This window comes from Pleurodeles waltl, chromosome 4_1, assembly GCF_031143425.1.
Source record: "Pleurodeles waltl isolate 20211129_DDA chromosome 4_1, aPleWal1.hap1.20221129, whole genome shotgun sequence".
NCBI lineage: Eukaryota > Metazoa > Chordata > Amphibia > Caudata > Salamandridae > Pleurodeles > Pleurodeles waltl.
This window is the reverse complement of record NC_090442.1, coordinates 733692235-733719961: the sequence shown is the minus strand read 5'-3', so window position 1 is coordinate 733719961 and position 27727 is coordinate 733692235. Positions and strand designations below refer to the sequence as shown.

General features: G+C 47.2%; 1 protein-coding gene across 1 annotated transcript in view; it reads right to left on the bottom strand.

Moving 5' to 3' along the window:
• The window catches only part of LOC138288093 (collagen alpha-1(VII) chain-like), a 963348-nt gene that overhangs the window by 270404 nt on the left and 665217 nt on the right, over positions 1-27727 (bottom strand). Inside the window, exon 78 of the mRNA XM_069229319.1 lies at positions 10668-10739. Coding sequence (XP_069085420.1) covers positions 10668-10739 — 72 coding nt within the window. The remainder of the gene's footprint in view (positions 1-10667; positions 10740-27727) is intronic.

Sequence of the window (27727 nt, the reverse complement as noted above, 5' to 3'; positions counted from 1 at the left end):
GCAGGCGGGGCACAGGGGGGCTTCTCGGGCCAGCCACCGACTGGGCAAGAGTGAAGGCCGCCTGCTGGTCACTGCTGCATGGGTGGTTGGTTCTTCACAGGCCTGGGGGCTGCGGGCGCAGTGCTTCTTCCAGGCGTCAGGTTTCTTTTCACCAGGCAGTCAGGGTCAGGGGGGTCCTTGGAATACCGTCTGCAGGCGTTGTCGTGGGGATGTAGAGAGGTTGGCTCAGGGTGGTCACGTTGTTGGAGTCGCCTGGGGGTCCTCTCTGCATTGTTGGTTTCTCTGGACACGGGCCAGGGGCGTCGGGTGCAGAGTGGTGGGGACTCACACTTCTGGAATGAGGTGGGAGTCCCTTTAAAGATGGTTTCTTCTTGTTGGTTTAGACAATGCCGCGGACCACAGGAGTTTCTTTGTAGTTGCAGGGCAGTCCTCTGAGTGGGCAGAGGTCGCTGGGCCTGCAGGATGCGTCACTGGTGCAGGCTCTTTGAACCAGGAGACAGGCCGGTAGGCCTGGGGCCAAAGCAGTTGTCGTCTTCCTTCTTCTCTACGGGGTTTTCAGGTCAGCAGTCCTTCTTCTTTGTAGGTCATCAGGAATCTGATTTCCTGGATTCGGGGTCACCCCTAAATACTAAATTTAGTGATGTGTTAGGGCTGGAGGGCAGTAGCCAATGGCTACTGTTCCTGAGGGTGGCTACACCCTCCTTGTGTCTCCTCCCTTTGGGGAGGGGGGCACATCCCTATTACTATTGGGCTAAATCCTCCAAAGCAAGGTGGAGGATTTTCTAAGGAGGGAGTCACATGAGCTCTGGTAAACTGCTGCCAAAAGTGGGGGATGTCCTGGGGGCGGGCATCTCAACTAGCTGGAGTGCCGTGGGGCGTTGTAATACCAGGCTTGAGCCTTTGAGGCTCACTGCCAGGTGTTACAGTTCCTGCAAGGGGAGGTGTGAAGCACCTCCACCCAGGACAAGCTCTGTTCCTGGTCACAGAGTGCACAAAGGCACTCACCCCATGTGGCCAGAAACTAGTCTGGAAGTGGCAGGCTGGCAGAGACCGGTCAGCCTAGCACTAGCAGTTGGGCTGGCATGCAGGGGGCATCTCTAAGATGCCCTCTGTGTGTATTTCTCATTAAATCCCACACTGGCATCAGTGTGGATTTATTGTGCTGAGAAGTTTGATACCCAACTTCCCAGCATTCAGTGTAGCCATTATGGAACTGTGGAGTTTTTGTTTGACAAAATCCCAGACCACATACTCTTTATGGCTACCCTGCACTTACAATGTCTATGAATTGGCTTAGACATTGTAGGGGCATAGTGCTCATGCAGCTATGCCCTGACCTATGGTATAGTGCACCCCGCCTTAGGGCTGTAGGGCCTGCTAGAGGGTTGACTTACCTATGCCACAGGCAGTGGGTTGTGGGCATGGCACTCTGAGGGGTCCCCAGGGTGGCATAATACATGCTGCAGCCCTTATAGACCTGCCCTGGCCACAGGGCCCTTGGTGCCAGGGGTACCTTTTACAAGGGACTTATCTGTGTGCCTGGGCTGTGCCAATTGTGGAGACAAAGGTACAGCTTTAGGGAAAGAACACGTGCTGGGGCCTGGTTAGCAGGGTCCCAGCACACTTTCAATTAAAGCTGGCATCTACAAAAGGCAAAAGGTTAGGGGGTAACCATGCCAACAGTGGCATTTTCCTACAACCACTTTTTAGTTGATGTCAAGAAATTGAAAAGGGTGACGGTGGTTGATGTGCAGTTTTTACTTAGAATCTGTTATGTAAAGTGTGGGTTTCTGCGTACACGAAAACTTTGGACTTCACCTGAATTTAGTGGCAATGCTGCTTTCCCCAGTCACATCAATAAACCAATCAATCAGTAATTTGTTAATCGCACTACTCACCTGGAAGGGTCTCAAGGCGCTGGGGGCGGGGGGTGCTACTGCTCGAAGAGCCAGGTCATGAGGCACTTCCTGAAGGTCAGGAGGTCCTGGGTCTGACGTAGATTGACTGGGAGAGAGTTCCAGGTTTTGGCAGCAAGGTGGGAGAAGGACCTGCTGCCGGTTGTGGTACGGTGTATGAGGGGGACGGGTGCGAGGGCGAGGTTGGCGGAGCGGAGCTGACGTGTCGGGATGTGGAAGTTGAGATGCTCGTTGAGGTAGGCCTGTCCGGCGTCGTGGAGAGCTTTTTGAGCGTGGATCAGGAGTTTGAAGACGATCCTTTTGTTGGCAGGGAGCCAGTGGAGGTCTCTGAGGTGGGCTGAGATGTGTTTGTGGCGAGGGAGGTTGAGGATGAGTCTTGCTGAGGCGTTTTGGATGCGCTGGAGTATCTTCTGGAGCTTGGCCGTTATTCCTGCGCAGAGGGCGTTGCCGTAATCCAGTCTGCTGCTGATGAGGGCGTGGGTGACTGTTCTTCTGGTTTCCACGGGGATCCATCTGAAGGTCTTGAGGAGCATGCGAAGGGTGTTGAAGCATGCAGATGAAATGGCATTGACTTGCTGGGTCATAGCGAGCGAAGAGTCCAGTATTAAGCCGAGGTTGCGTGCGTGGGTGGTGAGCGTTGGGGCCGACCCCAGAGTGGCAGGCCTCCAGGAGTCATCCCATGCTGATCTATTGGGGGCGAAGATGATGATCTCGGTCTTCTCTGAGTTCAGCTTGAGGCGGCTTGCTTTCATGCAGTTGGAGATGGTGTGAAGTCCTGTGTGGAGGTTGTTCTTAGCGGTTGCGGGGTCCTTCATGAGAGAGAGGATGAGCTGAGTGTCGTCTGCGTAGGAGACGATGTTGAGGCCGTGGGATCGGACGATGTTGGTGAGTGGAGCCATATAGGCATTGAAGAGGGTGGTGCTGAGTGAGGATCCCTGGGGAACTCCACAAAAAGTCTTGGTGGCTTTAGACAGGAACGGGGGAGGCGGACTCTTTGGGTTCTTCCAGAGAGGAAGGAAGTGTGCCAGTCCAGGGCTCTGTGGTGGATTCTGGCGTCGAAGAGGCATGTGCGAAGGGTGTGGTGACAAACGGTGTCAAAGGCTGCAGAAAGGTCAAGGAGGATGAGGGCAACAGTTTCCCCTTTGTCGAGCCTGCTCCTGATGTTGTCAGTGCAGGCGATAAGGGCGGTCTCGGTGCTGTGGTTCTTGCGGAATCTGGACTGGGAGACGTTGAGTAGGCTGTTGTCTCCAAGAAGCGGGATAGTTGGTTGTTGACTATCTTCTCGATGACCTTCGCAGGGAAGGGAAGTAGACTTCGGCGTGTTTCCAGCTCTCCGGGAAGATGGCTGTCTCGAAGGAGCTGTTGATGATGGTCCGGAGCTGGGGAGTGATGATTTGGATGGCGTTATTGAAGTCACATGGAATTATATGAGTTCACAGCCCAGTCTTTGAATTGAAAACACCCCTTCAGTCTTAGATCACTTGATGCACCCAGTGCTGCAAGAACAGTGCATTTTTGCTTGCCCTTTTTTGGATATATCGCCATATTCCGTTGCATCTGGTAATTTGCATCTGCAATTATTGGCTAAAGTAACAGGCTTACTCTTAGGGTTAAACACTTAGGGGCAGATTTACTTAACTTGTCTGTCACGCTTGTGTCACTCAAGGCAATGCAGGGCAACAGAAAGGATTATTTGGGACTTACAAAGCCACGCAAGGCCTGATTAGCATGGCCCTGCAAGACTGTAAATAGATGTAACGCAGCACAGCAGGCTGCACTGCGTTGATTTACATTTCTTAGTGATAGGCGTTCCAACTGTAGAGCATGGATCTTCCCCTGCATCCACCCATGGATTTCACGCAATTCCAGATTTACTAAGGTTTGAAAAGTTGAAATTTTCGTGAAATTGGTTTGTCTACCACAGAAGGCGTAGCGAGGAAATTTTTTTTTGTTCTCCTTGTTAATTCCTCTTTGTATTGTTTTTGAGCAGGAAGGTATGCTTTCCTGCACAAAAACAATACTGCCTGTAATGCAGGAACTCTTGCACCATGCTGCAAGGGAGCCTGCATTGGAGCTGGCAGCATCATATGTACCAGCGCAGGAATAGAGCTGAACCTCGCCATATCTAAGTAGATAGGGCAGGGTGCAGCTCTATCCCATTCACACAACACAATCAACAACTTGCCTTGCTGCACTGTGTTGCGTGAGTTCTTAATAAAACTGCCCCTAAATGCTCTGGGAGAGACTGAAAGGAAAGGCATTTCTTGCACTGCGTGAAGCTTGAGGAACGTTGTCTAGATTTTTGTATCATCGCAGGATTTCTTCAAGAGCGTGAAAAAGTGCCATCGCGCATTAGTGAACTGCAGAATATCTGCTGAAACTAGTCTTAAATCCAGGTTTGAGTCCAGTTTCTATACTTGCAAAGTCTAACACTGACCTGCCGTACAAGGCGAAAACCAATTCATCTGAAGCTGGGTTAGTGGCAGTGATACCTCATATTAATGGAGTTTTTAATTGAGGGTTGTCTGGACATGAAGGCAAGGAGTCCTCCCCATATCTTAGCAAAACAGTACCATTTTGAGCTCACGGTGTAGAAACGGAGAATCCTGCCGCTGCCAGGAATGTTCGCGTGTAATGACTAGGGGTTGTGTGTCTTCAGTATGACAGGGTGGGGGCACTACAGGAATTTGGGCCATATTTATAAATATTTTAGCACCGCATTTGCGTAGTTTCTTGACGTAAAATCGGTGCAAACTTACAAAATATGGGCCCATATTTATACTTTTTTTGCGCTGCATTTGCGTCATTTTTTGACGCAAAAGCGGTGCAAACTTACAAAATACAATTGTATTTTATAAGGTTGCACTGCTCTTGCGTCAAAAAGCGGCTCAAATGTGGTGCTAAAAAAGTATGAATATGGGCCATAATTGTATTTTGTAAGTTTGCGCTGCTTTTGCGTAAAAAAATTACACAAATGCAGCACTAAAAAAGTATAAATATGGGCCTTGGTGTTTCTATCTTTGGAAGTGAGAGTGTGATGTCAGTGTGATAGTGGACCAGGCTGAGTCTTCCAGAGCAGGGACTGGTCAGAGTCACGCCACAAAAAGAGCCCCAACTGAGCTGGTCGCCAGGGGGAACGAATGCCAATAGCATCACTCTGTACAAGGTTCCGGTGTGCATTAGACTAGGTAACAACGCATGCAACTTGTATACAGGAGATCTGGCAAGGGTTTCTGGGCCCACAACGTATTGCGCAGAATTCTGCACGAACCGGACTTTTAGGCCAACCCACCACATCAGTTTACATGTATTTTTACTTTTCCACCTGTGACGGACAGAGGCTTGAAATTAAACCAGAATCCATTGTAGCAGGCCACAGAACCCGGGCAATTTAGGCAATGACTGCAGGGGACCCCAGGGCCGGAGGCAGGAGCAAGGAAAGAGCGAGAGACAACGAAAGAACAGAAGGATTGCCCAAGAGAATAAAAGAAAAAAATAACGCCAAGATGTATTTTATTGCAGATCTCAAGCATCACCCTATGTTAATGAAGCTGATTCTGGGGGAGTCATTGAGGTCCTGCTCTATAAAGGGCAGGACGAGGAGAAAGCGAGTGGGTGAGAGGAAGGTTATGCATGCATGACCCACCATCATGTAGGTGCCCAGCCAGCCAGCATCCTTAGCTGGCAGGACTGCAGTCTGAGATCAGCCCCGGAAGGTGGAGGTCAGGCAGCTTTGGCCTCCAGCTCACTAATTGCTGCTTTTCTCAGACAGGCTAAGGGCCTGGAGGCATGAACTCTCTTTTTATCTGATGAAAAAGATGCAAAAAAACTAGCACGGCGGGGCGGGGTGGGGGAGTGCGCAAAAGGGTCTGGCTTTTTCTCACCTTTTATGAACACTTACTTCACCACTAAACAGTTACCAGGTACTGACATATTGCAATATTTGCAATGTGCCTAGTGCAGGCACACATACAGGGGATGAGTCACAAAGGCATGTAAGAGTACCCAAAGTAGTACTCCTGTAGGACACTTTTACACAGATTTATATTTCATTGAGAATCAGTCCTATAACACCGAAAATAGGAATAAATTGGGAATGATCAGGTCATAGGGCCTGAATTAGAGGTAGGCTGGTGGGATGCTTCAGTACAAACATGACAGATATCGTATCCACCGTACTGCAAGTGCATTAAATCCTACGGCACTTGTACTATGGTGTGACAGGGTTATCCAAATGCCAGCCTCTAAATGAGGCCTTTTGTCATATACTATTGATACAAATTGAAAGATGTATTCCCTCTTTGCACGTTTACTACTAGGGAGTTGGGGCCAGATGTAGCAAATCGGCAATTTGCGACTTGCAAATTGCGAGTCCCTGCGACTCGCAATTTGCAAGTCGCAAATTGCTATGCAGTACGGTGTCTCAGACACCGACTGCGACTCGCTATGGGGTCGCAATGACCCACCTCATGAATATTCATGAGGTGGGTCGCAAATTGCGGCCCCATAGCGAGTATAGGCACTCGCTAACATGGAGGCCTGCTGACGTCAGCAGACCTCCATGTTCGTGACCTGCTTTTAAATAAAGCAGTTTTTTTTTTTTAAGTGTAGCCCGTTTTCCTTACAGGAAAACGAGCTGCACTTTAAAAAAACTAAACCTTTTGTTTCGGTATTTTTGCAGGGCAGGGAGTGGTCCGTTGGACCACTCCCTGCCCTGAAAAAATATTTTTGGGTCCAGTCACAAACTGGAAGGGGTCCCATGGGGACCCCTTCCAATTTGCGAGTGGGTTACCATCCACTTGAAGTGGATGGTAACTGCGATGCCATTTGCGACCGCGTACGCGGTCGCAAATGGTATTGCATCCCACTGCGACTCGCAAATAGGAAGGGAACACCCCTTCCTATTTGCGAGTCGGAAATGCATTTTGCGAGTCGGTTCCGACTCACAAAATGCATTTCTGCATAGGAAACTGCGTTTTGCGACTCGCAAACGGCAAATTTTGCCGTTTGCGAGTCGCAAACAGTTTCCTACATCTGGCCCTTGGTTCTTTTAAGGGTTAATTCACAAAGACATTGTAGGAAAAATGCCCCCTTTTGCACAGTCACTCCCATTTTTGTTGTTAGGTTTTATTGCTGGTTTTTGGACTCTGTGTACTGGGACTCTAATAATAAGGTCCCAGTGCATGGGTTCTGACCCCTAAACAGGTCAAATTGGCTAAATCACTAATTGGTACATTTAACTTATATATAAGTCCCTTTTATATGGTATCCGTTGTACCCAGGGCTTTGATGTTAAATGTCACTAGTGGACTGCAGCACTTGTGCCACCACGAAAGTGACAAGGTAAAACATGTCTCCACATCTGACACTGCAGCCTGGTGGTGCAGATTTAAAACTGATATATTTCGATCTGACAGTCCTAACCTTTTTTTTAACACTTAAAAGTCACCCCCAAAGTAGGCCTTAAAGCTCATGGAGCAGGGCTCATGGTAATTAAAAGTAGGTCATGTATGTTTAATGTTTTACGTGCCCTTGTAGAGATAACCTCTAAACTACTTTCTCAATGTGACAAGACAGGCTCCTCAATAGGCTAACACTGCTTTACACTACTGCATTTAATAAGTGCTAAATTCAGTTTAGGATTAACTAGTAAAATGTTCAAGGGCTCCTTTTAAGAGTAGCTTCAAACCTAATTAATGGTAAAGTCCGATTTTATATCACTATTGAGGAACATTCAGTTTTAGAAAGTTATCTTGGTTTCTGCCCAAAGCCAAAAGGCTTTCCTGCCAGTGTCCAGTTGTCACCTATCCCTTGATGGTTTCTCTGGAGTGAGATGTGAATTGCTCCCAGACAGTGGGCAAAGAAAGGGCTTTGGGTATTGAGAGGTGCATTTCTTTGTTATGCAAGATAGCCAGGTGGTCATGCCCAACCCTTTCCTGAACTTCAAATGATGCCTACCTTGTCACTGGCAGAGGTAGCTAACACCTTGGTCTGCCCACTTCCTGACCCCCTAGCCAATCAGGCACTTATTCCAGTTGGAGGGGAGCTGCCCCCAGAACCAGTTTTCAGAGACCATAGAGGAGGGGTTGTTCATTTTCCTGGCCACATATCTAGGGAAAGGTTCTGCCATGCAAGATTTTGGCAGAGAGAGGCACTGTGTTTTTTTTTTGTAGTAGGGCACACAGGAACTGCTGTGGAAGTCAATGGGAACATTTCCCCTGTTAGTTAGGGAAGGACCAGGGATCTCCCCCACCCACAGGCTAGTGCCAGCCATAAATCCGGTGGTGTGGGTACCCTTTATAGAACACACTTGGACCTGTGGAAGATAGAAGAGGGACTGCACTTGCTGTTGTGAACTATGAGGAGACCATAGGAGGGCTAGACCAGCTCCTACTTTTACCCAGTACTAAGAAGTGGACTGAAAGGGTCAGTTGGTTGACCTTCTGTTGAGCTACTGGGATACAAAAGTGTAAGAAGCCCTCTTTTCTGGAAGTGCCTAGCTGGCCAGTTATAACTGGTCTTTTCCTGGACCTTGCTATTAGCTTCCCTTGAAGTGAGTCCTGACCCCCAAGTGCTGTTTCTGAGATCCTGGAACCCTTGGATGATGTTAATGCGTACTCCTCCTGCGTAGCCCTAAACATGGGGGCTTAGAAACTGTTTGGCAACTTTTCTTTAAAAAAAACAACCTAGGACCAGGACCTACCTGTCAGCCGAGGGTACATCGCTGGTGGGATTGGACTTCCTGTAGCTCCCACTACATTCTTGACCAGGACAGATGTTGAAGTGGCATTCAAAGACGCCGGCCGCCGCTGAGGGAATCTCAAGATCCAGAGAAGCGTCAAGGGCCAATCACTGATGATTTAACCAGAACCAATACCGACTGATACCCAATTGACGTTGAGGCCATCTATGGTGCAAATCACGACTTTCCAGTATGAAACTTCCCCCTTTTATTGATGAACTCATCAGGACCTCATACTCCTGCAATCCATTGCCTTTGCACTGCTGCCTTCGACGCTGATGGACCCATCAACAAACCATTAATGTCTAGTGCTGTTTCTAAGTAAATACTTTTTATGGGATGAACCCAGTGCCTGTATTCAACCACCAGTCGATTGCTGTTCAACTTAACTTTTGACTTTGCCTTGGGTTAGGGTAACCAATTGTCCACGATTGGCACATGGCACTATGGCACTTTTGGGCTCCATTTTTATTTAAAATTTTAAAAATATATAGCTCTGGTTTTCCTCAGTAGATTTTTTTCATTTTGGAGTCACTTTGTTCATTAAATTATTCTCTATTTTTATAAATTGAAGTGGGATCTTTATTGTGTTGTGTTGTTAATTGTTTAACTGTTTTTGTATTTCAAAATGTTTTACACATTTTCATGCTACCAGGGCCATTATTACTTTTGTGGTGACCATCATCAACCCCATCTAATATTCCACTTATCAGAGGCATGAGGGAGTTTGTACAAAAGTACTACAGAAGTACTACTTTCTGTACTCATGCATGATTTTGTGAATTAGCCACAGCCTCTGCATATACAAATATTCCACATTTGCACAGCCAGACACCCTATCTATAAACATTCCATGATTGTGAGTGTGCTAAGCACAACCAAACATGGTTTACAAGTATCCCGCCATTTGTATCACATGCGTAGAACAGCCAGGTAGACCAGATACTATTCACAAAGACATTTGGAGTAGGTAGAACAGATCTCTATGTGTCACAGAGGTGGAGTATGATCTGACTGCTACACCCTTAGAAATTAAAGGAGGGACAGGAGACTATTAAAGCATTAAAGCTCTTTTGTCACTCTAAGGAAATATGAAGTTTTGCACAATGCTAGAAATTCAGCCAACATTTGTGTTTTCCTGACCTGGTAATGGATGAGGACATAACAGAAGTATTGTGTACCATTTTATGAACTACCTGAATACCCTGATCATGCTGGTCCTGCACTGGCAAACAGAGCATACTACAGTCTTGAAAAAAGCAGTGACCTTGAAACAAAACCTTAAATACAAGAATAAGAGGAGACTACTTTTTCCCTGATGCAAGTACTCTGCGCCAAGGTTGCTGAGATGTGTATGAGCCCTGTGTCAGTGGGGGTGTTTGCCAACTCATGAAGATACATCATGGGGACATCTGTTCATGAATCCTGAGGCAACAAACACTTTCCTGGAGGGAAGGTCCCTCTTCTGCCGAACTGATGGAGTCCAGCAAAGGGGTTGAATGTCTTAGCTGGCAAATCATATTTATTTGTACTTGATAAAAATATTGAAATTTAAGAAAGAAACAAATGTAACTCTCAATTTGTGACTTTTATAAATATCAAGTACTTGCTACTTTAGCTGCTATTTAACAGTACAACTGTTATTATAATCACTACCTTTACTATCATTACTACTGCTGTCAGTATTATTACCATCAGCAAGAAATATACCAAAATTGCATTTACTACAACTGCTACGAATATTGCTTTGGTTACAACTAATACCAAAACGTAATAACTGCTGCTACTGATATAATAGGCATAATAGTCTACTTCACAATTGCTTGAAGCCTAAAGCAGATGAGTATCTTAACTTGTCGGAGGTCACAGAGTGATCCCGAAGCAGGGAACAAATGATTCCTAAAATAAAACCAAGTGCTTGACTCAATAAATTACTATATTTTGACATTCTGTGGAGTTTGTGACTACATGCCTGCAGTGTGATAAGCACATATCCCGATACAACATACCTGTTTTCCAGGAGGTCCTGGAGGTCCGGGTGTCCCAGGGCTTCCATTTCTTCCCCTCTTACCTCGCTCTCCCTTAAAAATTGAAATAGTAATCAAGTTAACGCAGAAGTGTGAAATATGTAGGGCGACAAAGAACAAGGTAGATTTCCACATGAGACCCCCTTCAAACAGGAGCGGCATGCTGGGCTTTCTTGGGGCGGTGCAGGGGGTGCAGAAGGGGTGAGGGAGCGAATCAATAAAACAAAAAACTTACCTTCTTCTCTGCCGCCACCTCTCTGCTCTTCTGCTGCACTTCAGGCATAGGCTCCCAGCCTGCCCTGCGCCAATCCTGACGCTGCTGAAAGCAACGCTAGGATTGGCTGGGAGTGCCCAGCCAGGGTGCTCCCAGGCAGACTGGGAGACTGTGCCTGCTCTCTCCTGCCCGGCACTGTGTTGCTTGGCTGGAGAGAGCCTGCTGCGCATGTATGTGTGGCCGGCCAAACATACATGCACACTGAGGGAAGTACACAGTGCACTCCCCTCATCGTCCTCATCCCCAATGCCCCACCCCTTTAACAAACAAAACAATAAGAAACATGGTTTATTATCATTTCGTTTGTGAAAGGTGGTTTGCAGCGGCTGGCGTGGGGGCGATGCTCCTCCGGCCTAATGGAGGAGTCACACCTGTCTTCAAGTCTTTCCTATTTTGTATGCATATATGTTAACTACATTGGAGTAATACTCAATCCCATACCTCTTTTCCTAAGTGAAAGAAAACACACTCGCAGAGGTTTAGGAAGCTGACCTTGGAACTTTCATGCATTGCAGAAGAAGAGTCAGTCTAGCCCTCCAGTAGGAATAGCAGCATTGGACATTAGCAGTGGTTCTGGATTGTGGGCACAGGAGACAGGACTAGGAAAGGATGCAGGCGTTAGAAAAGATTTTTCGGGTTCTGCAATGGATAAGTCTAAGAGTTAGTAATGTGTTTTTAAGGCTCTGGGTTAGGTAAGAATATGGGAATGTAAAGGGTTTCAAGGATTAGGAGTAGGTAAGGGTACGGGTTAGTACGTTTTTTTTTAGGGTTCAGGGATGGGTAAGGGTATGGGTTAGTAACGAGTTTGTAAGATTTAGGGTTGGGTAAGGGGTAGTAGTGGATTCTTACAGTTTGGGTGGGTAAGGGTATGGGTTGGTCAGGGTTTCTGAGGGTTCAAGTATGGGTAAGGGTAGGGGGGTAAGGGTTACAAGGGGTTTTGAGTTTTAGGGATAGGTAAGAGTTGAGGTAAGGAATGGGGTTTTAGGATTCAGTGTTTGATAAAGGTATGGGACAGTAAGGTATTTCTATGGGTTAGGGGTGGGTAAATGTACGAGGTGGTAAATCTTTCAAGGGGCATTTAGGGTTCAGGGATGGATAAGGGCATGGGTTGGTCAGGATTTCTGAGGGTTCAAGTATGGGTAAGGGTATGGGGTAGTAAGCGCTACAAAGGGGTTTTAGGGTTTGGGGATAGGTAAGGGTAAAGGTAAGTAACGGGTTTTTAAGGTTCCGGGTTTGATACAGGTATGGCGTAGTAAGGTGTTTTTAGGGTTGAGCAGTTGGTGATGGCACGGGGTAGTAAGGCTTTTAACGGACGTCTAAGGTCCAGGGATGAGTAGTGGTTAGTAACATGTCTTTAGGTTGAGTAAGGGTATGAATGGAGTAGTAATTTTTGAAAGGATTCAAGGAAGGGCAATAGTATGGGGTGGTAAGGGCTTTTTAGGGTTTAGCAGCAAGAAAGAGAAAGGGCTGGTTAGATTGTTTTGATAAAGACCGAGGGGGGCTCCAGACTGAGGCACGTCAACTATTTGGAGTCTGCTTACTCCCCAAATATAAATCAAATCATCCGCTACATCAGTAAAGGCACTGACACTCGTAAGTTGGCTTTTCAGTGTGTTTATTTCATGTCCACCATGACGCTTTTTGGCTGTAAGATGTGGGCTTGCTTTCGCACAGTAAATGGCGCAAATCTTTGTCTACAATTGTTAGTAGATAGGGATTTGCATAAAAACGAATGTGTGGCTGAATGAGAATGCCCACGTACGACCTATGGAATGCTCCATTGAAGCAAAGTAGTGCATAGCGCTACTTTGCATTACTTTAACGAAATTTCCAATGCAAATCCGGATTTGCGTTGGAAAGTAAATATCACCACAAAGTTTTGCACATGGTTTGTGTTACAAAAGTAACATAAACCGAGCGCAAAGTCTTAGTAAATCTGAGCCTATATTTGCAATCTATGCCAGCCAGGACCGCGATCCTGTCTTGCACATTTTTTTGTTGTTTGCACTGCATCCATTTACCCAAGGTACAGTATTGTACTTTTTTAACTGCTTGCATTCCAGCCAGCACCCAGAAGTCCTCCCTTACACTTGTTAATGGCTTGTACACCACCCAGTGTTTGAGGTGTTGACGTATACTTGTTGACTGTTTGCAATGGTGATTCACGGGCTCAATTCTGACAGTCTTATTTTAAAACACATCACCAAAGCAACCACCTTAGGCACTGAGACTACAGTAGCGACATTGGCGTCAGGAATAATATTTTCAATCACTCGCACCAATTAGGAAACCAATTGTCCTCCAAAAATGCTGTGAATTGGCCTTGGGCCCAGCAAAAAATACCGTGGTTTGGCCCATTTGCCACATGTCATTCCGGAGACAGGCTCTCATTTGCATACACATGCCTTGTCCCTGAAAATAGCGAGTTTTCAAACCGTGGCATTGAAGTAACAGCGCATTCACTAGCTCCCGCACATTGTATCTTTGCCACTTGTCACCTTTCCTACTGGGTGTAAGTTTGCCCTTTTACACCCTTCTAGTAATTTGTTCTGAAATTACAGAGCGCCCTACGACAGAGTGCCTCGGGCTGTTTGTTCAAAAGACAAATGTTTGTGGATGCTTGCTAGTGGTGAACATTAGCAATGACACCCTCTCTGGTTCATAAGGCCAGTCACATGATTGCCCTTGAAAGGTCACAATCCTCCAAGTTAGGAATGCTGACCTCTACAAAATGTACCCAAGGTTGGCAGCACCTGGAGCAGCCTAAGGGCGTCATTACGAGTCTGGAGGTCTTACGAACACCAGACTCACAGTGGTGGTTGCACCACCGCACACCAGGCCGTCTGACCGCCTAATTATGACCATGGCAGTCGGACCGCCGTCACCGCCAGGAATGCAGTTCAGGATGGGGTGACAGTGGTCAAAGTTATGCTCAGGTGCGGCAGCGCTGAGATCAGCACCGCTTTGCTGATCAGGACTTCACTTTCCACTGGCCTTTTCGTGGTGGTAACCCCACCATGAAAACGCTGGCGGAAAGCCAGTTCTGGGGGCCACAGTGTGGCCAACCCCCTGCCCAGCACTCTCAGAATGCACACTGTCTGCTGCGACAGTCAATGAGTATTTCAAGGGTGCTGGGAGCACCCTCTGTGAGACAGCGTTGGCGTTGGCTCAATGAAGAGCCAAGGCCAATGCAGCCGCACGGTTCCACTGGGCTGACCGGTGGAAACCTCATGTAGGAAAGTACCCTCTTTTTGGCATGGTTACCCCCACTTCTTGCCTGGTATCAGTATGCTTAGACTGCTTTCAATGGGATCCTGCTAACCAGGACCCCAGTGTTGGTGTTCTCTCTCCCTAAAAATGGTTGCCTAGGATTTTACACATTCCACAATTGGCATACTGGTGCCCAGTACTGGTTCCTAGTATATGGTACTTAGGTTCCCAGGGCATTGGGGCATTAGGGGTTCCTCATGGGCTTCAGCATGCATTGTGCCACCCATGGGAGCCCATGAAAAATGGGCCTGCAGGCCTGCCAAAGCAGCCTGCATGAAAAGGTGTATGCACCCTTTCACTTCAGGTCACTGCACCAGGTCACTGTAAGTCACCCCTCTGGTAGGCCCTCCTAGCCCAGAGGGCAGGGTGCAGGTCCCTGTGTGTGAGGGCCCAACTGCATGAGCATTAGTGCGCCTATGAACTCCAGTTCCATTGAGCTGGACTTCGTAAGTGAGGGGAAGCCAATTTACTTGTGTACTGAACACAGCTACATAATGGTAATTCCAAACCTGGGCATGTATGATATCAAACATGTCACAATCATACCCTAATTCTGTTGCCAGTATTGGTTGTATGATTCTATGCTCTCTGGGGGCTTCTTAGAGGACCCTCAGTATTGCTCCTATGAATTTTCTGGGGTTTTCCGGGCAGCCCGCGCTGCTGCCACCCCTCAGATAGGTTTGTTCCCTCCTATTGCTTGACCAGCTCAGACAGGGGAAGGGAGGACAAGGGATTTCCTGTGGAAGAGGGAGGTAGCACCCTCTCCCTTGGAAATAGGAGTTACAAGGCTTGGGAAGGGTAGCATCCCCAAACCACTGGTTTGCTTTGAAGGGCGCATTTGGTGCTTACCTTCTATAAACCAGTTTGCACCAGTCCAGGGACCCCGGGCCCTACTCTGGTACGAAACTGGACAAAGGAAAGAGGAGTGACCACTCCCCTGCCCATCACCACCCTATGGGTGGTGCCCAGAGCTCCTCCAGGTGACCACTTGATTCTCCCATCTTGAATCCAAGATGTGCTGAGGCCCATGGGATAATCTGAGTGGCCAGGTCAGGCAAGTGACATCACTGTCCCCTCCTGATAGGGGGTTACCTTGCAAGGTGACCAATCCCCCTTCCAGGGCTATTTAGGGTCTCCCACTTGGGTGGGTCCTCAGATTTGATGTGCAAGTCTCCACCAGGACTCCTCTGCATTGTTTACTTCATCTTCTGGTCACTGGAACCGCAACTGGACTCCAGGAACCAACAAAATGCAACTCCAGCGACGACTCCGCTTTCCAACATTGTTTCTCCGGTTCCTTCCAGCAACTGCAACATTTCCCCAGCTGTGCATCCTCTGAGGTTGACAAGACTACAGCCTGCACCAAGAAGTAAGAAGGAATCTCCCTTGGAATGAAGGAGTCACTCCCCTGCATCTGCAGGCACCATCTGTATTGACGACTGGCTGCATGGATCTGTTTTCCTCTGGAACTGCGTGGATCTTGCATCACAGGTGGTGGTCTGCAATAGTTATCTTGGTCCCCTCTGCCAGCTGTCCGACTTGGGAGACAGTAAGTCCTTGCCTCTCCTTACAGGACAGTACCTCTGTGCACTGCGACTCTTGCAGCTACCAAGGATTTTTTGTGCCTGCTCCAAGGGAACTTTAGGGTCTGTGTATCCCAGACCCCCAGAACTTCTTCCTGCCTAGCACAGTCTCCTCTCTGCTGCTCCAGCGATGTGGGACTCCTCTTCAGGTGTGCTGAGTGGGCCTCACTGCGACTTGCTGTGCTGGTTGCCAGTAGGTTGCCTGTGGGGGCTGCATCCTCTTGTATTGGCTCTCCCAGCTTCTGAGCGTCACTTCGGCCTCCCCTCCAAGGGTCAAGTCCCCTTAACCTTGCTGGTCCTCTTCAGCCTTGCAACTCTTTTTTTTCTTCTTTTGCATTTGCCAAAGCCTGTTGCTGGTTCTCCGGCACCACTGTGCAACCTGACAACCGATGTGGGACACTAGCTGCATCACTTCAGGGACTCCTTTTTATCTCCTACACCGCACAGCTGGTCTTCTTCTTCCCCCATCGACCTGGTCCTGCATCCACAGAAGGGCGGTTAGTGACTCCTGCCAGGATCGGACACTTCATCACAAACTGGACTTGGGCCCCTTTCTTTGCAGGTCCTCTTCTGCCAGAATCCACCTTTGGGTTCTTCCAGCCTGGTATGGGTCTTGCACAATCCTTTTGCTAAGTCTTCCTGTTGGTTTTGGGGAACACCAGGTACTTACCTCTGCTCTCCTGGTCGCTGGGTGTCCCTCTGGTACTTACCTCTTGGGGTTCCTAGTACCTCCAGCTCCCATCTGACTCCACATCCTTTGGTTGGGAACTGTATCTCGCATTCCACTTTCTTAGTATATGGTTTGGCCCTCCCCTAGGGCCCTCACTATTGTCTAATATTTTTGCCAATGCTTGTTGTTTCCATGCTCCTTACTGATTGCTATGCATATATAATTAGTGTGTTTACTTACCTCCAGCTGGGGGGACTGCCTATTAGTATTCTAGTATTTGTGTTACCATAATAAAGTATCTTTATTTTTGTAACACTGTGTGGTTCTTTCATGTGTGATAGTGCTGTGTGACTATAGTGGTATTGCATAAGCTTTGCACGTCTCCTAGATACGTCTTGGCTGCTCATCCATAGCTTCCTCTAGAGAGCCCGGGCTTCCTAGACGCTGCCTACATTTAACTAATAGGGGATACCTAGACCTGGTATAGGGTGACAACACCATAGGTGCTCCCCACACACCAGGCCACCTTCCTACACCTTAGATTTCTGAGGTTTCTGCTTGTCAGCCCAGTGGAAACCTTGCAATCGGCCTAGGAGAGAACTGCCAGCTCGTCGGTGTCTCCTCCCCACGGAGCTGGCGGGTCGACAGTTGGCCCACCAACCTCGTAATGAGGCCCTAAGTGTAAGGAAGGGTCAATACCAGTTTCGATCTTGGACAATCAGACCACTGACCTTAACCTTCTAGGGTAGCAAGACTGCTTAATAAACTCTCTTGAAGTCTGCAATGAGGTGTTCCTGCCCTGCTTGAAAACTGCATGGTTGGACGAATCAGAAAAAGGAGGTTAATTTGATGAGTGAGGAATCACTGGACTTGCTGTAATCCATCATACCTGCCTGGAACAACATCACTTTCTCTCCTGGTATCTCGGTTACCTCGTCTGACAAAAACTGCTGGCACAAAGGGTTGTATGACAATAACACAAATATCCTCTGACATAAACATGGTCCCGTGGTTGCATGTTTCCTGCTGTTAACATCAACCTAGTGCCATTTTTATAACAATATTTAGGTCAAAATATTTTTGTCAGATGACATTTGGCCACAATATTCTGGCACAGTGCCTCACAAAGCTCCAGGAGAATTAGCATAAGTAATTGCCATTTAGGTAAGTAAACATTTACATATAAATGAAAGTGCTGCTGGATTGGGTAATGCAATAAACTGGCCAAGGAAACATGTATAAAGTATCTCAGTCACCCAAGAGCAAAGACCGCTGCATGGTTGGGCAGTTTCTGAATCCGTTACCATTTCTTGGCCCATATCTCCTCAGTCGGCACTTACTCGAGAAGGAAAAAGGAAAGCAAAACTTTAAAAACATTCTCGCCTACTCTGTGGTGGCCCAGCATCGCTGACACCTACTCTGTGCTCTCTGAGCAGACACTGGGTAAAAAAAACACTTGAACAAAGTGAAAAAATATACATACTCTATTCGATCGCCATAATCAACTTTTTGTTGCTATTTTGTAAAAACAAAAAATGGATTTGCTCGTATTGATAACACTTGTGATTCTGAGATAATATGTGAGCTTCGGCGGTGTAGTCAAATCCAGGATGATACACGACAGAAGAAATTCAATTTATTCTTTAGAGAATATTGTTACTGCTAGTTTTCTGTGTTTTTAAGGCCTAATTCCGGGATAGAAACGTTGCACGTCGGATTAGAGATACTGAGCATAGTTGATATTTTATTCTACCGTGGATTGTACATCAGATGCGTTTTTTAAACTTTTTTACCTTTGTACTGTATGGTAAACCTTGACTGTGCTTACTTCCATACTATGGAAGGGCCCATGGAGAGAGAGACTCGCTCTAGTCCCTCCACCGGCTCATTTGGGAAAGGACAGGAAGTGGCGCAGGGCAGCCTGATTGGCCACAGGTAAGTGGGGGTGGGTGTTAGGTACAAGTTAAAAAGGGGGTGGAAGGGGTGGTCGGCCTCTTTCTGCGCCGACGTTAGGAGGGAGCGGATGTTTTGAGGATTGTGTTAATCCTCTGTTAAGGCGAGTGAGGGTGTGTTTAGGGGGCGTTAGAGAGGCCCGCGAGGTTCTGGCGGCCTTGCGCGGGGGCAGTGTGGGTTTGTTGGTTCTTCATTTTCAAAAGGGGCAGCGAGGCTTTTCGTCTACCGCGCTCTGGCAGCGGGAGGCCCGCAATTGTTTTTCCAGGCCGCGAGGCTTCGCGGCTTTCGCGGCTTTCGCGTTTTATTACACACGCGGCTTAGCCTCTGTCACCGCTCAGCGCCATGGCAACCAGCCATGACGCTGAAGCGGTAAAGGCCGCGCTTCGTATTCTGGGCGAAGCCGGACGTTTCGACTTGCTCAGGCCTGTGGTTTCAGACCAGGCCTGGGTCGGAATAACACAGTCGACGTGTGCTGCCTCGAGCCGGGTAGTGGCTGCTATCGCAGCTTGTGATTCTCAAGAGTCAGATGGGGATAGGGAGGGCAGGGTGCCCCAGGAGAATAAAAATATTGTTGGGGGGGGAGTGCGAGGCGCCCCCAGCCCTTAGTTGAGGGGGAATCAGGCCCACGCCAGGAGGCAGAAGGGGCCAAAGGGGAAGCAGGCCCGGTGTTGTGCAGGTTGGGCCCCCGGGGAGCAGAAAGATATGGTGGGGGGTGAGGGCCCTAAAGCACATATAGAGGCAAGTGGGCAGCCCATGCCTGGGCCTAGTAGTGTTTAGGCATCTTTGGACTTGTCATGCCATGGGGGGGGCCCTGACCCCTCTGGGGGCCCGGGGCCCCAGCTAAAAAACGTGGTAAATACACTGCAAAAACCGAAGGCAACACCCAGGCAGGGCAAGATAGCCAAGGCCAGGGTTGGTAGGAGCCGGGGGGCCCGGTGTTCCACGGTCCCCACATTCAAGGTGGCTGGGACCAAGCTGAAGTATGGGGCTTGGAGGCAAGGATCAAGGAACAGCGCAGGGTGGTTGCCGAAACTGAGTCCAGATGGGCCCAGTTATGCAGGGACCGGGATGAGGTAGGTGCCCGGGGTGAGCTATGTATGAGGGCTGGGGGGATGCCTGACATCAGGGGGACATATCCATCCAGTTCGGGTGCCGGGAGCTGGGTTTGGGTGCCACAGGCCGAGGGGGGGAGGGGCCAGGAGGCTTGTGCGGCCAGAGGGCCAGTCGGTGCGGGAAGCCCCAGTGGTGAACACGGCCACGTGGGGAGAAGCAGGTCAATGCCAGCAGCTGAGGTTGGCAGGAAAAAGGCGACGCCAACGGGGCGCACCACGGCCCTATCACGTTGGTCTGAAGCAATAGAGGGGTCTGCGGCGGCTTTCTCTACACCGCAGGATTGTGGGTACCGCAATGATGGTTTGCGCCATGAGGGACAAGAAACAGCTGCTGGGATGTCAGCGAAGCCAAAGGGCTATGTCGCAAACAGGTGTGAGTGGGAAGGCGAGGATGAAGTGGAGCTTGATTATGATGAAGAAGGGGTTGATCGGGAAGAAGGAGAGATTCGTGAGGAGGAGGTGAGCGGTGTTACGGGGGGGTGAGGGTGCAAGAGCAGCGCAACCTCTTCCTCTGCTTTTGTTTTACAGGACGCCGGGTCGGGTGAAGGCCCAACGGGAGTGCGTCAAATGCCGACACGGGGTCGGTCATTGAAGAAAACATCGCAGACCTTGGGGGCAATGGACTGAGGTAAGGGGAGATGGTGGTCAGTTTGGGGCGACGGGGTGGGCACCAAGGGTCCATGCACGCACAAGTCCATTGGTGTGGGAGTCAGTGTTTTAGACAACTGGGGGTGGTTCAGGACAGGAGGGAGATGCGAGCAAGACTAAGGAGGCCCCATCCTCATCAGTTACAGAACCGGTCATTCAGAAGACAGGAGAAGACACGGGGACAGAGGACAAGGAAGGGAGAAGTCATAGGAATCGGCTCCCGTACATGGGTCTGGCCATGCCACTGGGGTCACATGTGGCGGCCAAAACGAAAGCGAGAATTTGGACGCATGAATACGTAGACGTTTTTAAGCTCTCGCATAGGGATATACAGGCCAAGGAGGGATCCAAGGAAGAGGAGTGGGAATTAGCGCGCAGGCCCAGGGTCCCTATCACAATGGATAATTGGACGTCTGCCTTCCTGATTTTTGCCAGTATATATTGTGAAAAATATCCAGGCAGAGCTATAGCGCTCTTTAAATACATGGACATTATACGGAAGGCACAGATGCATTTGGGGCCTTCGCATGGCTGAGCTATGACGAAGAGTTCAGGGCTAGGGTGAGTGTTAATCCAGAGAAGCCATGGGGGATGTAGACCCAGAATTATGGATGCAATGGATGGCTTTGGCTCAATCTTCGACGTCCACGCATACAGTGAGTGGGCTGCCAGTAGTTTACAAGCCTTTTCAGGCTCGTGCTGCCCAGGTAGGGGCGGGCGTGGGTAGCAAGACCCCGGTGCCCACCATGGGGGCTTGTTGGAATTTCAATAAAGGCTACTGCTCACGGCAGCAATGTCGGTTCAAACATGACTGCTCCAAGTGCGGGGGCCGTCATCCAGTCACCCAATGTTTTTCCCTCTGCAGCCCAGCGGAACAATGGAGGGCGTCCAGAGGACGGGGCACGCAGGGCGCTACTGCGCCAAAGGGGTCCTACACCAGTTAGGCTAGAGACTCTGCTGCTTTGGCGACGCATTTATCCAGATTCTGACAAGGCCTGTAAGTTGGAGTGGGGTTTTCGCGAAGGTTTCCGGGTGGGCTACCAAGGTCCCCGAAATAAGAGGTGGGCAGACAATTTGCGGTCTGCCAAAGAACAGCCGCAGGTGGTACGGGAAAAATTGGCAAAAGAGGTGGTGCTGGGGAGAATTGCATGGCCATTTTATGACTGGCCAAGTGAACAGTTGATGATACCCCCTTGGGAGTCGTGCCCAAAAAAGCTCCAGGTGAGTTCCGGTTGATCCATCATTTATCATGGCCCGAGGGAGCGTCTGTCTATGATTTTATCGCCTATGAGGACACCAAAGTGGTCTACGCCTCGGTGGATGATGCAGTTAGGTTAGTCTTAAGGTGTGGGCGAAGTGCGGAGATGGCAAAATGTGACATACAATCGGCCTTTAGGTTATTACCCATACATCCAGCGGATCTTGACCTTCTGGGTGTGCAGCTGGATGGAGCCATTTATGTGGACCGGGTATTGCCCATGGGCTGTGCAATCTCATGCGCACTGTTTGAAACTTTCAGTACCTTCTTACAGTGGGTTTTTATCAGGACGAGTGGCCACCGGACGGTGACTCACTATCTGGACGATTTTCTATTGGTAGGGACAGCCACATCTGGGGACTGCAGGCGGGCGTTGGCAGCCTTTCAGAGGCTAGCTCAGCGGACAGGAGTACCTTTGGCTCCGGAAAAGAAGGAAGGGCCATTGTCAGTCTTAACCTTTTTGGGCATTGAGTTGGACGCAAACGCACTGGTGGCCAGATTGCCAGTGGCAAAAGTAACAGAGATACTGTTAGATTTGTGAACGGCCCAAAAGTTGTTGGGGTACCTTAATTTTGCATGCAGGGTCGTGAGGGGAGGCAGGACTTTCTGTAGGCAATTAGGGTTATCCATGTCAGGAGCAGTACTACCACACCACAGGATACGGGTCTCGCTGGCTCTGAGAGAAGACATTAAGGTGTGGGAAGCCTTTCTGAAAGATTTCAATGGGGTAACCATGGCTTTCTGTGACACTGACACGGTGTGGCAAGTTCAAATATTTTCCGATGCAGCTGGAACTTCAGGCTTCGGACTTTACTGGGATGGGAGGTGGTGCGCGGAAACATGGCCCCCGCAATGGCTGCAGCAAGGGAGGAGTATTGCTTTTCTCGAGTTCTTCCCACTCCTAGTGGCACTGGCAGTTTGGGGGCAGGAACTGGCGAACAGGACAGTGGTTTTTCAAGTAGACAACATGACAGTGGTTGAGTTAGTCAACAGACAGCGGGCAAGGGATCTCAGAGTGCCGCGCTTATATTTCTTTGTTTATCGTTAAATTGTATTTTCAAAACTGCACACATACCCAGGGTTTACAATGAGATTGTGGATTCCCTGTCTCGTTCACAGTGGCAACGCTTTCGGGATTTGGCACCAGGAGCGGAATGGAACAAGACTGCGGTCCCGGCAGACATTTGGGAGTGGAGGGCGTGATGATCATGGGGCTGGTGTAGATGTCTTTAGCAGTATCCACTCGGCGAAATTACAGGCTTGCATGGCTGGAATTTCAATCTTTTGAGTTATTTTTGGGCAATTTTTGGTCACAAGGACCGCAGGAGCTTGAGGCACACGCTTTGCGTTTTGTGCCTTTTCTGATTGAGGAGTGTTTATCTCCAGCAACAATCGGAGGAAAATTAGCTGGGGTTTCCTTTTATGGGAAGCCTGTCTTTGGTTCCGATCCAGCGCGTAATGATTTGCTGGGTAGGATGTTGAAAGGTTGGGGTAGGGTTAGGGCTAGTGCAGGCAAACCAGCCATGGAGCCCATTACTTTTGAACTACTTATTGAACTATTACATGTGTTACCAGTATGCTGCACGGATGAGTACGAGGTGGGTTTATTCCACCTCTGTATGGTTTGGATGTTTTTTGAAGCATTCCGAGTGTCTGAATTTCTGGGAGTAGGGAAAGTGGTTAGAGTAAAGGTCAAGGAGGTATGTATGCATGGGGACCGGTTGGGTATTTGGCTCAGGCGTTCAAAGACCGACCAGTTGGGGAAAGGGAAATGGGTATGGCTTGACAGGGGAGGGGATGTGTTGGCGTGCCCGGTGGGGGAATGGATGACGTTTAAGCAAAGGCTATGCTTGATGGGAGAGAACGGGGTGTTTCTACATGGGGCAGGGGCGAAGCTTACTAGCTGCCAGCTGTTGCAGGTTTTGAGAATGGCTCTGAGGTGGACAGGACGGCGACCAATGGATTTTGGCATGCATTCATTTAGGATTGGTGCAGCTACAGCAGCAGCTCATTTAGGTTGGGACTGGGACAGAATTAAGGCCATAGGTAGATGGAAATCTATATGTTGCAAGTGTTATGTGAGGCCATGAAGCAGTTTTTTGCTAAAAAATGGTGGGTCTGGTTAACCGACATATGGGGTTGGGTTTTTTTATGTTGCTATGACAGCCGTTACAGTGTTTTCTCTTTACAGGATGTGTGGCGGGCCACAGAAGGACAAGATGGTGACATGGCTGGTCGGCTATTCCTTCATTCACTGGGCGGTGAAGTTTGCTGAAAAACAAATTTACGGCAGGGCGAAGGGACTCCCTAGCAGATGCCACAAAGTTTTTTGGTGGGGAAAGAGTGGCATGAGGTGGGGAAGTTTGCTTCCATTTATCACTGCTAGCTTGCCAGAATGGGGATGTCCTGATTTACTGCTGATTCACCTGGGGGAAAATGGCCTTGTGAAGCTATCGGGGCTCACACTAATACAGCATATGCAGAGAGACCTGGAACTTTTGAAACAGAGGTTACACGGTACATGTTTGGTTTGGACAGAATTTGTGCCCAGACGAGTGTGGAGAGGGGCAGTTAAACATGGAGCCATGGAGCGGGCTCGCAAAAAACTGAACAGGGCCATGAGGGTATTTTGTTGGGCTCAGGGGATTAAGGTTCTGAGACATGCGGACATCAAAGAGCAGGATGAGGCACTGTTCAGAGCGGACGGGGTGCACTTGTCGCAGTTGGGTAACGAATACTATTTAACAGAGTTGAGGTTGTTGTTAGGAGAATTGTGGGGCGAGAAGCTGTGATTCAGGGAACAAGCATAGACGGCTCAGGCGGTAATTCAAAAAAAAAAAAAAGAAAAAGAGAGAAAAGGGTGGTTTTGCCTGGGATGGGGCAGCAAAACGCCAAGTGGGTTTTGCTGGTTGGCAGAAGATGGGGGAGGGTGGAGAGCCAGATGCGGGCTTAACCACCCTTCCAAGGGGAAAAACAAGGAGGTGAATGATCAGAGTGGGGGGGGATGCAAAAAGCAAGTAGGGCATGAATGGAATAGGGGAGTGTCTAGGGGAGGAGAAGCGAAGAGAGGTTTTGGAACAGAGAAAGATGATCAAGGAAATCTTGAAGAGTTGGGGTCCGTTAATGTTGGGGTATACATTGAAAGTTAAATGATGTTTATGTTTAAATCCTGTCCTAAATAAATGACCTTTTACACTAATGATTGGTGTCACTGTAAGTATGTCCCGAGTGTGTATGTGGATTTTTACAGTTTTTTGTTTTTCTACTTTCCTACTTCAAAGGCAATTTTCTGTTCACTTGCCCTGGACCTGCCTTGCAGGGTACTAAGAAATGTCTGTAGTGTGCCCATCATGTGCCTTACCCCTTAACAAAAAAATGCACAATATGGCCCACTGGCCCAACGATGGGGCCACAATGATGTGGGTGGACTCGCCTCCTTCTATCAAGTGACTTTCGTTCTTATGCCCTATCAGAACATGCAACTCAGGTAATGGACCTGAGGCTGGCCTGCCTGCGAACCTCTCAATCTGGAGATTAGCTTCAATGGTATGACAAAATACCTTCTACACACATATTGTGACACAAGGATTTTAGGGCAGATTATGAGTCTGGCAATCCCAACATGGACTGGCAAACTCCTGGAGCGGATGCCATGCCGGTGGTCCCCCACCCCGCCTTATTATGAGATTTCCGCCGGTCTAACCTGGCTGACCGGCGTTAACCTTGAAATAGAGAGTTCCTGTTGGTCAGACCAGCGGGAACAGTGCTACGAGATAGCACTCGCCTGCCTTAAAGGAGACGATTGCTATCTTGTAGCACAGAGGGGGCCGACCAGCATCCTCGGAATGCACACTGTCTGCAAGTCAGACAGTGTGCATTCCGAGGTTGCTGGGCAGGGGTCCCTGTACTGCCCATGCATGCCATGGGCATGGGCAGTGCAGGGGCCCCCCTGTGGCCTCCAGCACTTGTTCTCTGCCAGCCTCTTCATGGTGGGAGGACCGCCAAGAAAAGGCTGGTGGAGAACAAGGTAGTAATCAGCAGGGCAGAGCTGAGTTCAGCGCCACCCTGGCTGATTAAAACCAGGACCGCCGTCAGCCCATCGGGATCTTGGATCCTGGTGGAGACGGCGGTCTGTAGGCAGGTCCGCCTGCCAAGCTCGTAATGTGGCAGTCAGACCGCCACAGCCATGGCAGTCCGACCACTTCTGCGAATCTGGCAGTCTTGTGACCGTCAGACTTGTAATCAGGCCATTGAGTCAAAAATGATGTCAACAAAAATAGACATTGTATGTAAACTACCAAAATATTGAGGAAAAAAACTGTGGAACAGAATATCATGAAAAAAGGTAAGTATTTCAAAATATACATATACGTAACCCCATAAGTAATTAATATGTAATACTGAAGTACAGAATAATAGTATAATGAAAAATAGATTTCATTATTGATATTAATTAAAATGATGTTATATACAATGATATATATGTATATAAACTGTTTGAAAATTGAAAACAATCTCTATTTTTTTCAAATTACATTATTATCATTAACAATAATTTAAATATTGTAATTAACAAGCATACGTTTGTAAAAGAGCCATATTTCAAATGTAATTAAAAAATAAAATGAATACAAGACCCATCAAAATACAACTGAAATACAAATATAACAAATATTTATTTTTATAAATACATTTTTTTTAAATAACAATCCAAATTAAGCAAAAATAGAGAAAGTTTGGGACTTTGAAGAAGTCAGATCTACTATTATAACACCAACATAAGGAAATGCAGGGAAAGTATCTAACCTAATCAAAATCAATGAAAGTGTTTGATTTAGGAGGAGTTAGAGTAACTATTCTCACTCCAATCCCAGCAACAGTAGGGAAGGTGTTGGACTTTTAAGGGGTTAGATTTACTATTTCCACTCCAATCTAAGCAACAGGAGCAAAAGTCTTGGGCTTTGGCGGAGTTAGATTTACTATTCACACTCCAATATAAGCAATAAAGGGAAAGTGTTGGACTTTGGAGGGGATAGGTAAGCTATTCCCACTCGCATCTAAGCAACAACAGGAAAAGAGTTGGACATTGGAGTGGTCAAATTTAATATTCCCACTCCAATATAAACAGAAACAGGGAAAGTGTTGGACTTTGGAGAGGTTAGATCTACTATTCTCAATCCAATCTAAGCAACAGTATGAAAAGTGCTGGACTTTGGAGGGATACATTCACGATTTTCACTCCAATCTGAGCAAAAATAAGGAGTGTGTTGGATGTTGAAGGAGTTACATTTACTATTTTCACTCTAACATAAGGAAAGCAGGAAAAGTGTTGGGCATTCAAGGGGGTAGATATACTATTCCCACTCCAATCTGAGCAACAACAGGGAAAGTGCTAGACTTTGGAGCACTTAGATACATCATTCCAATTTATAACATTTTTAAACAAAGATTTAAGTATATACCAAAATACGAAATGTACAAAAATATGTTAATTAGAGATATACTCAATACAGATATGTAATATTTAATAAATGGAGAAATACAAATATCATATTACAAAAATAATGTAAAAATATATAGGAATTTAAAAAAATTCTTCCCTTACTACTGCTCATAAAAACCTCTACAAATAAAAAATAAATACAAATTCATCAATTAAACATTATTAATATTAACTTAGTTATTAAATAGAACAAATAAAATAAACAGCAAATAATAAACATACATTTTCTTTCTATATTTTATAATTACATACGTTTATCATCAAATTAGAAAATAGAAAACGTAATAATAATTTAAATATCAATCAATTAAATAATTTGCATAACTAATGAATTAATAAGTTAACAATAATAACTCATTAAAAATAAAACAGTAATAATTAAAATTTTAAATAACTTCCCATCATGTTCCTCTAGAAACCCAACAACCTACTACTAAATAAAAAATTACTAATTACATTTAAATGAATTAAAATTACAAAATAAAGATTCCAAACGAATATAATTAAAATAACAATTAACCAATTAAATAATTTACTGATAACTAATTCATTTAATTAACATAACAGTATTTTAAAATAAAACATATTTTAAATAAATCCCTACTCTAATTTTCTAAAAATCCAATCAAGTGCTTGCTAAATTAAAAATTACTACTTAAAATAAAACAATATTCCACATTAAAAGTTACAAATATCCCCCAAAAAATATATATATATATTTACATGATACATATACCCAAAAAATAAAATTATAATAGTAATTAATGTATA